This window comes from Schistocerca serialis, chromosome 2 (assembly GCF_023864345.2).
Source record: "Schistocerca serialis cubense isolate TAMUIC-IGC-003099 chromosome 2, iqSchSeri2.2, whole genome shotgun sequence".
Taxonomy (NCBI): Eukaryota; Metazoa; Arthropoda; class Insecta; order Orthoptera; family Acrididae; genus Schistocerca; species Schistocerca serialis.
Window position 1 is genome coordinate 607,656,954 of NC_064639.1, and position 12,444 is coordinate 607,669,397.

The 12,444-nt window shown below is 39.2% G+C and overlaps 1 protein-coding gene across 1 annotated transcript in view; it reads right to left on the reverse strand.

The window, feature by feature from the left end:
* Positions 1–9,232: 9,232 nt before the first annotated feature.
* The window catches only part of LOC126455641 (uncharacterized), a 116,848-nt gene continuing 113,636 nt past the window's right edge, over positions 9,233–12,444 (reverse strand). Inside the window, exon 3 of the mRNA XM_050091407.1 lies at positions 9,233–12,116. Coding sequence (XP_049947364.1) covers positions 11,920–12,116 — 197 coding nt within the window. The 3' untranslated portion in view covers positions 9,233–11,919. The remainder of the gene's footprint in view (positions 12,117–12,444) is intronic.

Below are 12,444 nucleotides of genomic sequence, written 5' to 3' on the forward strand. Positions count from 1 at the left end.
ATGTTATTATAAGGGAGACAGGACAACCAAGAGTACAGGTTGACGGCATCACCATCAAAGCGAATGGAAAATTGATAAACAACAAGCTGGAAGTCGAAAACATTTTGAATAATCATTTTTTAAATGTTGTACAGAAAATAGGATCTAAATGTTCATTAGAAGAAGCAAGGCAGTTAATGGAAGAGGCCTTACCCACACCATTTGATACAATAGTAATTCCACCCACTTCTCCATCTGAAATTAGGAAGATAATAAACTCTCTCAAGAATAAAAGCTCACATGGGATTGATTACATTTACAGCAGGATAATGAAAGCTTGTTCCCAAGAAATAAGTAGGATTTTAAGCAACATAAATAATAGCTCTCTGAAGAAGGGCATTTTCCAAGATAGACTGAAGAATGCCATTGTTATACCACTGCATAAAAAAGGGGATACGTCTGATGTCAACAACTACTGCCCAATCTCTCTTCTGACTGCCTTATCCAAAATTCTTGAAAAAGAAATGTATTGTAGAGTAGCTTCACACCTTCGTAAAAATAAAGTTTTAACAAAACGTCAGTTTGGTTTCCAGAAGGGGTTTTCAACGGAATATGCTATATATACTTTCACTAATGAAATATTAAATGCTCTGAGTAACCAGAAGTCACCTGTTGGGATTTTTTATAATCTATCAAAGGCTTTTGATTGTGTAAATCGTGGAACACTTCTAGATAAGCTCAAGTACTGTGGTATGAATGGGACAGTGCTCAAATGGTTTAAATCATACCTAACTCGAAGCGTGCAGAAAGTTGAAATAAACATTTCACATAATATGCAAAAAACTGGTGATTCCTCAAACTGGAGAACAATCAAGAATGGGGTGCCGCAAGGTTCGGTCTTGGGTCCTCTGCTGTTCTTAATTTATAATAATGACTTGCCATTCTATATTCACGAAGATGCAAAGCTGGTTCTTTTTGTCGATGATACAAGTATAGCTGTCACACCTGACAGACAAGAATGAACTGGTGAAATTGTAAACGATGTTTTTCAGAAAATCATTGTGGTTCGCTGCAAAATGGGCTCTCATTAAACTTTCACAAAACACAGTATATACAGTTCCACACAGTAAATGGAATGACCCCATTAATAAATATAGACTTCGATCAGAAATCGATACCTAAAGTAGAATATTCAAAATTTCTAGGTGTATGCATTGATGAGGGGTTGAACTGGAAAAAACACACTGAAGATCTGCTGAAACGCTTGAGTTCAGCTACTTATGCTACTAGATTCATTGCTTATTTTGGCGATATACATCTGAGTAAATTAGCTTACCACGTCTATTTTCACTCTCTGCTTTCGTATGGCATCACATTCTGGGGTAACTCTTCATTGAGTAAAAGAGTGTTCCTTGCACAAAAGCGTGTATTCAGAATAATTGCAGGAGCTCATCCAAGATCATCCTGCAGACACTTATTTAAAGAGCTAGAAATCTTCACTGTAGCCTCACAATATATGTATTCATTTATGAATTTTGTTATTAACAGTCCAAACGAATTCAAAAGTAATAGCAGTGTACATGGCTACAACACTAGGAGAAAGGATGATCTTCACTACTCAAGGTTAAATGTAACTTTGGCTCAGAGGGGGGTAAATTATGCTGCCACAAAAGTCTTTGATCACTTAACTAATACCATCAAAAGTCTGACAGATAGCCACATAGCATTTAAAAGGAAATTAAAAGCATTTCTTAATGGCGACTCCTTCTACACATTAGATGAATTTTTGGATATAATAAGTGGGTAATTTCTGAACCTCCACAAAAAAAGAAAAAAAAATTAGAGTGTCATGTAATATTTTGTCTAACGTAATATCTTGTATAGACAACTTTTAATAACCTGACACGTTCCACATCATTACGAAGTGTCATACTCATGATCTGTGGAACAAGTACTAATCTAATCTAATCTAATGCTATCAGGTCTATTGCAAGGGTTCCGCCTGCGCTCTGTTGGTGTACTTGCTCACATTGACTGTGAAAGGATGACCAGCGGCAAGCGCCAGAGCATGCAACTTCGACAGTCTGTAGCGTCATTGCATGTCGTTTCCGGACACGGGTTCCTACACTCCATTTGTTCCTCAAGGCATCCCTCGAAGTTGTAAGTATCGTTTTGTAACACCCTGTATATACACATATATTAATTTTGTTACTTTTGACAATATTCATGTGGAGAAAAGGTTTATATGTCGGCCAAGGTTTCCAGTGTCATTTTCATTTGTGCTATTGGTATACATTGGGCTGTATATATCATCAATAATATGTTTCCTCTATCAATCTCCGTGTGGAGAAATTTTTTTTAATGTTGGCCACTATGCCCAGTCTCATTTTTATTTGTGTAATCACTATACAATGAAAGTGGATATATCATCATTTATTGATGTTTTCTTTATCGTTCTCAGTAGGGAGGTATTGGAAATAAAGGGAGTTAGTTAAAAATTTGGACTAACTAAAGTCTGCGACTGTGGAAGCTGAGGGTTTGTTTACAAATAATTTTTCCGCGACCACTCACGATTTTCTTTGGTTCATATTTCACACGACACCTTTCGGGAAGTGATTCCCATTTTCCAGTGTGTTTTCTCTTTCTACTATGACACTTTTACATAACGTTTTCGATGTGTGAGATTCTGCTTTGTATTGTTGGCTTTACTGCGACTTATGAAAATCGATTTTCATACACAGCTACTGCCTCAATTTGGATGAACTTGTACTTAGTTTTCTTATGGTCCATCTGTACACCATCTCACACATATTAAACATCACACACAATTTTCAGTGCACAGTATACATCGAGAATAACTTACGTAAACAAACAGTTACAAAGATTTTTTTGGGTGTAGTTAACAGATATAATGTTGCAGGTTTTCCACAGATATACTTTTGTATGGAAGATATTTATCTTAACAATGTGGTTTATAATTTGCTTACATCTATTTTACAGTGGTACTTATTTGTATGTGTTTCTACATTTATTTAAGTATATTGTCGAAGCATCTGAAGATATTCACCGATTCATTTTTAAGTTCTTTGTTTGACATTGTGACCTTGTATTTTCTGTAGAGTGAATATACCTCCAGGTCTTCTAACAAATCCATGTCGTGTTCATTATTTAGTTGGTAGCACACTTCATTTTGCTCTACTTTTCCTAATAGATGTCCTGTATGACGTAGCGTTTGGCTATTGGTGATGTTGTGTGCCCTTTTTGTCTGTGTGTTTGTCATAGGTAGAACATATAGCATTGCTAGCATGTTACTTTCTGTATGATCACACTTCAAATAATGAATTACTTTTTGTTGCGGTTTGTTACATGTAGAAAAAATAACTTTCACTTTGTTATTTTTTTAAACATTTTCTATCTTCTGTGATTTATTGCCGATATATGGGATGTTGTCCTTTTTTCTAATTTCTTCTGTGGTGCACTTCGTGTTTCGATCTTTCTTCACTTTGTCCGGGACTGTGTCAACCATGTCACACTATAATTATTGGCAACTGCAATCTGTTTGAAGATGTTTATTTCATGTTGTATTTTTCTAGGATCAAAGCTATTTTAGTTGCCGCCCGCCCTCCCCGTACAAGCAAAATAACAAAACCAACCTTGTAATAATAAGTGACAACTCCCCCCCCCCCCCTAATGAACCATGGACCTTGCCGTTGGTGGGGAGGCTAGCGTGTCTCAGCGACAGAGATAGCTGTACGTAGGTGCAACCACAACGGAGAGGTATCTGTTGAGATGCTAGACAAACGTGTGGTTCCTAAAGAGGGGCAGCAGCCTTTTCAGTAGTTGCAGGGCCAACAGTATGGTAGATTGCCTGATCTGCCGTTGCGACATTAGCCAAAACGGCCTTCTTGCGAACGGCTGAAAGCAAGGGGAAACTACAGCCGTAATTTTTCCCGAAGGCTTGCAGCTTTAGTGTATGGTTAAATGATGATTGCGTCCTTTGTGTAAAATATTCTGGAGATAAAATACTCCCCCATTCGGATATCCGGGCGGGAACTCTTCAGGAGGACGTCGTTATCCGCAGAAATAAAACTGCCGGTCTACGGATCAGAGCGTGGAATGTTAGAAACCATAATCGGACAGGTAGACTAGAAAATTTAAAAAGTGAAATGAATAGGTTGAAGATAGATATCGTGGGAATTAGTGAAGTTCGGTGGTAGTAGGAACAAGACTTCTCGTCAGGTGAATACAGTGTTATAAATACAAAATAAAGTAGGGGTAATGCTGGAGTAAATAACATATAAAAATAGTAGCGCGGGTAGGCTACTACAAACAGCATAGTAAACGCATTATTGTAGCCAAGATAGACACGAAGCCCATGACTACCACAGTATTACAAGTTCATATGCCATCTAGTTCCGCAGATGATGAAGAGATTGAAGAAATGTATGATGAGATAAAAGAAGTCATTCAGATAATGAGGGAAGACGAAAATTTATTAGTCATGAGAGACTGGAATTCGATAGTAGGAAAAGTTGTAGGTGAATATGGAATGGGGGTAAGGAATGAAAGTGAAGCCGCCTGGTAGAATTTTGCGCAGAGCATATCTTACTCACAGCTAACACTTGGTTTAAGAATCATGAAAGAAGGCTGTATACGTGAAAGAGGTCTGGAGACGCTGGAAGGTTTCAGATATGTTATATAACGATAAGACACACATTTGGAATCCGTGCTTTAAATTGTAAGACATTTGCAGGTGCAGATGTGGTCTCTGACTACAATTTATTGCTTGTGGACCGTAGACTAGAACTGAAGAAACTTCAAAAAGTTAGGAATTTAAGGAGATCGGACCTAGAATAACTGAAAGAACCAGAGGTTATAGAGAGTTTCAGTGAGAGCATTAGGGAATTATTGACAAGAATGGAGAAAAGAAATAAAGTAGAAGAAGAACTGGTAGCTTTCAGAAATGAAACAGTGAGGGCAGCAGAGGATCAAGTATGTAAAAATACGAGGGCTAGTAGAAATCCTTAGGCAACAGAAGAGATATTTAATATAACTAATAAATGAAATTAAAAATGCAGTAAACGAAGCAGGCAAAAAGGAATACAAACTTTTCAAAAATGAGATCGAGAGGAAGTGCAAAATGGCTAAGCAGGGATAGCCAGAGAAGACATGTGAGGATGTAGAGGCATATACCATTAGAGGTAAGATATATACTGTCGACAGGAAAATTAAAGAGACCTTTGGAGAAAACAGAACCACTTGTATGAATCTCAAGAGCTCAGCTGGAATACCAGTTATAAGCAAAGAAGGAAAGGCAGAAAGGTGGAAGGAGTATTTAGGGGGTCTATACAATGACGATGTACTGGAGGGCAATATTATGAAAATGAAAGAGGACCTAGATGAAGATGAAATGGGAGATATGATACTGAGTGAAGAGTTTGACAGAACTTGAAAGATCTGGGGCGAAACAAGGCCCAAAGAGTAGCCTTGGGAGACCCAGTCATGACAAACTCTACCATCTGGTGAGCCAGATGTATGAGACAAGCAAAATACTCTCAGACTTCAAGAAGAATATAATAATTCCAATCTCAAAGAAAGCAGGTGTTAACAGATGGGAAAATTACCCAACTATCAGCTTCAAAACACAAACACGAATTTTTGACAGAAGAATGGAAAAACTGGGGAAGATCAGTTCGGATTCTGTAGAAATGGAACAATTGAGGCACCCTACGACTTATCTTGGAATATAGATTAAGGAAAGGCAAACCTGCATTTCTAGCATTTGTATACTTAGAGAAACCTTTGACAATGTTGACTGGAATACTCTCTTTAAAATTTTGACGGTGGCAAGGGTCAAATACAAAGACCAGAAGGCAATTTACAATTTGTACAGAAACCAGATGGCAGTTATAAGAGTCGAGGGGCACGAATGGGAAGCAGTGGTTTGGAAGGGAGTGAGACAGGGTTGTAGCCTATCCCCGACGTTATTCAATCTGCATATTGGGCAAGCAGTAAAGGAAACAAAATGAAAATTTAGAGTAGGAATTAAAATCCATGGAGAAGAAATAAAAACTTTGAGATTTGCCGACACTGTAATTCTGTCAGAGACAGCGAAGGACATGGAAGGGCATCTGAATGGAATGGACAGTTTCTTGAAAGGAGGATGTAAGATGACCATCAACAAAAGAAAAACGACGGTAATGGAATGTAGTCTAATTATGTCAGGTGATGATGAGGGATGTAGATTAGGAAATAAGACAAAGTAGTAGATGAATTTTGGTATTTGGGGAGCAAAATAATTGTTGACGGTCGAAGTAGAGAGAATATAAAATGTAGACTGGCTATGCCAAGGAAAGCATTTCTGAAGAAGAGAAATTTGTTAACATCGAGCATAGTCTTAAGTGTCAGGAAGTCTTTTCTGAAAGTGTTTGTGTGGAGTGTAGCCGTGTATGGAAATGAAACATGAACAATAAATAGAAAAAAATAGAATAGAAGCTTTCGAAATGTGGTGCTACAGAAGAATGGAGAAGATTAGATGGATAGGTCACGCAACTAATGATGAGGTACTAAATAGAATTGGGGGGAAGAGGAATTTGTGGCCCAACTTGACTAGAATAAGGGATCGGTAGGTAGTACATGTTCTGAGGCATCAAGGGATCACCAGCTTAGTATTGGAGGGCAGCGTGGAGGGTAAAAATAGTAGAGGGCGGCCAAAAAATGAATACACTAAGCAGATTCAGAAGAATGTAAGTTGCAGTAGATACTTGGCGATGAAGATGCTTGCACAGGATAGAGTAGCATAGAGAGGTGCATCAAACCAGTCTCTGGACTAAAGACCACAACAACAATAACAACAACAATGTATTTGAATAATATCTTGTGTTTGCATATTCCTCATTTAACTTTTCATTCCCCTTCCTCCTCTTCCCTCATCCCTCTCCCCTTCCACTCCCCAGTAATACACTGTTACACCGCTATACTTGTAGATATACTCATGTGCTAATGGCTTAATGGTTCACTTTAAAAGAGTATATTGTACTGGAAAAGATGGTCACCATGTGTTAATATAATCTCGAATATCTTTAGTTTTATTATATTTACTATTGTAGTAACATCCCACCCCTTCCCTCTTTGTTCCTTTCCATCCCACTATACCACACTTCTCTCCAGTTCCTTGGGCCTCCACCCCCCTGGGTTTGTTTATTTTAATACTGTCGCTTCTCCTCCCTCCTTAACGCAAATAATTCAACATCTGTCTCATCTGCCCTCTGCCCCCCCCCCCTATGTCTATCTGTCTATCCCCAGTCGACACTAACACAAATGGAAAATTTGTAATTTATGATGTTTTGTGTTTTAGACAAGGCCCATCTGTGGTCTCAGTAGCTTTCAGATTAGTAATCCATTTGAAATTTGATTCCCAACTAAAAGAGTAGCCTATATGTATCTTTTCAATTACATGTGGGTTATGTACACAATGATTCTTCAACAAGTAACATGCATTTGAATAATATTATGGTAGTATTTCAATAATGTTATGTATTTGCATATTGCACATTTCATTCCCCCTTCCTCCTCTTCCCTCCCGCCCACATTCAGCTCCCAGTAACATGCTCTAATGACACTGTTATACTTGTAAACATATTTCTGAGTTTTCAGCTCAATTGTCTACAAAAAATGGCTCTGAGCACTATGGGACTTAACACCTGAGGTCATCAGTACCCTAGAACTTAGAACTACTTAAACCTAACTAACCTAAGGACATTACACACATCCATACCCGAGGCAGGATTCGAACCTGCGACCGTAGCAGTCGCGCGGTTCCGGACTGAAGCGCCTAGAACCGCTCGGCCACCAAGGCCGGCTAATGGTCTACATTTAAAGAGAATAACGTGCTGGAAGAAAAAAAATGGCTCTGAGCACTATGGGACTCAACTGCTGAGGTCATTAGTCCCCTAGAACTTAGAACTAGTTAAACCTAACTAACCTAAGGACATCACAAACATCCATGCCCGAGGCAGGATTCGAACCTGCGACCGTAGCGGTCTTGCGGTTCCAGACTGCAGCGCCTTTAACTGCATGGCCACTTCGGCCGGCGCTGGAAGAAATTTTCAATATCATTGTGTTTGTGGAAATGAACCATTCCCCCACCCCTCTTCCTTCTTTGTTCCTCCCATCCTGCCCCCTTCCAGTTCCTCAGTTCTTCACCCCAAACCCTTGCCCCCTCCTGCCATCCCTTGCCTATTTTCCCACTCTCCTGGCACTGTCTCCCCCCCAACTAATGCATCATCCGTCTCATCCGCCCCCTTTCCTGGCCTTGGTGTCTCCCCACAGAACTCCCCCCCCCCCCCCCCACCCTTAATATTCTTGTCTATCCCCAGTCCACCCTGGCATGGTGGTTGGATAATTTACTGTTTTCTGATAAAGTTTTGTTTTTTGAGACGACACATCTGTGGCCTCAATAGGTCTAAGTTTGCTTGCTTTGTTTGGAAAATACCTATTAAAATTTGTAGTATCTTCCTTTATAGTGATAGCCTTTATATTTCTCTCTCTCTCTCTCTCTCTCTCTCTTGATGGAGTATTTGGATATTGTACCTAACATGCTGTACGATCTTTGTACATGTCCCATGACAGGTTTTGACTCATAACGTTTTCTATGTTTTATTTTTTCACTGACGATGTGATAAAGTAAAAAATAAATAAAAAGAAATAATTTAGTAAGGAATGTTTACGTCGTTTTGTATATTACAATTTATTTCTGTCTTTGAGCATCTGGTGCCAAGTCTGGTCCTCGAGTCTGCTGCCTTCAGTCTGTAGTATTTATGTACATCAGCTTTCCTACTTTGTATTTTTTGTAAATTTTTCCACTGTTATCTGATGACGACTACTCAAAACGCGTCATAAATAATTTTTTTGGCTATCAAGACGTTTCCATGGAATTACTACAATCCAAAGAAACTGTAGAACGCTTGGATTCCAATATATCATACGATAACACCTTTTATTTTGGGGTAGCACTGGACGTCACCGTTATGTTTCCGAGACCAAAAGCGTGCTCGCAACTGATTTCATATGTGAATAGAAGAGTATTTACATGTGATTGTTGCAAATAATTGGGTACTGTGTGTTTGACAATATATTTATGCTATAACGGAATTTATTATAAATCATATAACAGTCTTTCTACCCATTTTCTGCTGAACTGACAGAATGAATACTGAGAGTAAGAATAATTCATGTAACACACAATGATGCAAAGAGGCTACTCATTTGCTAGAAGTGTGAAAAGTTTACGCATTAGTAAAATTGAGGTTAAGACGAACCTGAAGTATTTATAGAATGTAATGTTCTAAACATCAGACAAAATGAGTTGTAAGAAATATTCGTATTCTTATGGACTTAGAGTAACATTATCAACATAATTACCCATTGTAAACCCTCCTTTTCATTACACTTCGCTGGTATCATCTATATTACATACACATTTGAATGTCTATGACTGACTATATTAATTAATTTTAAAATTGTTTCATATTGTTGAGGGTTACCTAACTTATAGTCTAGGCAGTTAACATTAAATTTAAGTGTACCAAATCTTGTGTGAAATATTTATCTGACATATTCCACATCGAATTAACAAAGTGTCTTTTGTAATCTGTGTTGTATCATTATCAGGGTACAGTTTTGATGTATACTTTAAGTCAAATGGAAGTGATGGATTTATACACTTAATTTAACTTTTATTTGAATTGGAAAAGGCACAGGTATGTTTAAAATACGTTCTTCCTAATTCCTTCCGAAAGCTGTCTTCCGAGAACATATTACAAATAGTTTGGAATAAATCATTAGGTGATGCGTCTATATACGAAATACATTTTGTGGAGAAGCAACTATGTCCTTCCCTTCGTCTCTAGCTAATGTAGTAAGGTTTCCGTCTGCAGCGACGAATGGTTCTGATTGTGAGAGCCAGCACTCGCTCGTACTGACCGTACCCAACGCAGACACACGACGTCACAGTCATTGCTCTGTCATTCGAAAGGAATAATAATTTTTTATGTAATAATTTCACTATCACTACTTTATATTATATGAAGAATTATGGCATTTGATAAATTTTCAAAAAGGTGAAGTAAAATATTTTTCAAGCTATTGCACGTTTTACGATATTTTTTTTATGAATGGCAAGAAGCAGAGACAGGAATTTCCAATTTGACATAAACCCGTAATCGTACATAACATATGTCTTCATTAGATTCATTATTCTATATTTACAATACTTATGAACAGTTTCTGTAAAAACTAATGCTGCTGAAAATTGTGTAGAATGTGTGTACGTTTTAAGCTTCAGGTTTTGCCATACTGTTTTAAGATTTTAATATACTCTAGGGCATTGGAGATGTAGTATACTTTTGATTATTCTATCGCAAATTTTTCAGGCGCAGTAAACAGTTGAAGAATCCTTTCACGACTCTCAGGCGGTGGCGTTACGTCTTTAATACTTTTCTGTTCAACTTACCTTGCAAGATATGGTGATACTTTTTACTGTGTTTTACTCACAGTAAGTTCCCTTTCCATTTGAAAACTGTTGGGTCACTGCAAATTACGCGATAGGAAAGCAGTTATCGGTTTTTATGAGTATGGTTATTTCATGCAGATGCATGCACTGTATGTTCACAGCTTCCCTATGCCGTGCGCGCTCCTGAACGAAATATACTCCTGTGAACCACTAGTGAGGAAGACGTGTGTATGGCAAGAGAGAGTCTCGACATCTTTCCACGGCCTTTGGTGGGTAAGCGTTTCTTAAATTTTCATTCTGATCAGTAGTGGATTGGAGTTTCAGAATGATTTGGTAACAGTCGTGCAAATTAACCGTTTTTCGTAATACCGTCCCTCTTGGATACTGCATGAAAATTGGAGCTATTTACATGTGAATAACTGGGTTAGATTATTGTAACATACGAGGGAAATCCACTTTCAGACGAGCAATGATGACTGAACTCGACCGATGGCAGTTTACAAGGCAACTTTCAGAATTATGTAAACGGTGAAACAATCTAATTCTGAAAGACGATTGTTTGGACATACCCTGTATACTATTTCGTTTTTAAGACAGGTACCGTGCTTATAAAGTACTAGGCAGTAGCGAATGAGAGAAACGTTTTCAGAGTATATCCAATTTATCTACAACAGTGTATTAACAATATCGAAAAAAGTGGTTTTTCCTTCTTGTTAATAAACTTTCATTAGAGAGCAGCCCCACAGAGAAGTTGCAACTTTCATGGAAGACACAGGGAAGGAGCGCTCAGCACGGTCGTATGGGGATGCTGTTTATCCCTTTTTTTCGGATGCCATTAAAATAATATGTACTGCCACGTCAGCATTAGTAAGTGTGTAACTGGACAAATGGAGAGCAGACTGGTTACGGACAGAAACGAAGCTGTAAACACCACTAGGCCGGAGAGTAGGACGTGAATTGAACTGTTTCGTCCTTTTATTTACGGTTTAAGTCAAAACGTCCCTTTTTATGTTTTTGCAAATCCGCAGTGTCTCTTGTCAAGTTCATGCTCGTACATCTGATAGTTTTGTCAGTACTCTCTCCTATTTAAACTGCGGGTGGGCATACTCACTGAAACGAGATTGTGCATCTGCGTTGTCTCATTTTTGATGCACCTCGTGAAGGGTATTGAGCTTACTTATGACTGATTCGTCACTCAACCTTGCAATTCGTCGTTTCTAAAGTAAGTGGGCATATTGAGGAAATCATTTCGCTGGCGCTTTTCAGGCTTATGTCCGAGATAACTGTCTAGCCTGAGACTACAGTGGCGCTCCCGCCAGATGTGTAGCACTGCAATCTGAAACTGAACCGCCACCACTTTGGCTGGTCGCTATCCACTACGGCGGTTTCCGCTGCTTATCAGTAGCCGGCTGGCGGGCGCGAAGCAGTCACAAGGCACGGCCCACGGCGGCGAAGACAGCGAGCGACAGCACGGCGTGGGCGCCGGCAGCAGTGACTGCAGCTGGGCCGAGGCGGCCCGCCCCGTTACACGCGTCGTGCCCGCACGTGTACACGTGGCCGCTGGCCCACAATGCGGACCCGCCTCCGGAGACGCAGCGCCGCTCCACGTCGGCCCCGCGGTCAGCTGAAACCCAACACATGGTCTATGCACTGCTGTTCCTTACGCCCAAACAAAAGATAAAGGCCTGCAATCAATAGACATAAGGGCCACCTTTAGCACAGAATACTGTTTTCTCATACAGACCCAAATACCGGGTGATCAAAAAGTCAGCATAAATTTAAAAACTGAATAAATCACGGAATAATGTAGATCTCCTCGTACCCCTCTGTGTGTTCATATCGCCATTCCCCATCTCTATTTCCATTCCCTCCCTCTTCCGTTTGCCCATCCCTCTTCCCTCCTCTCTCTAACCTTGAACATTATTAATTGGTATTGCAAAAGAAAGATTGAT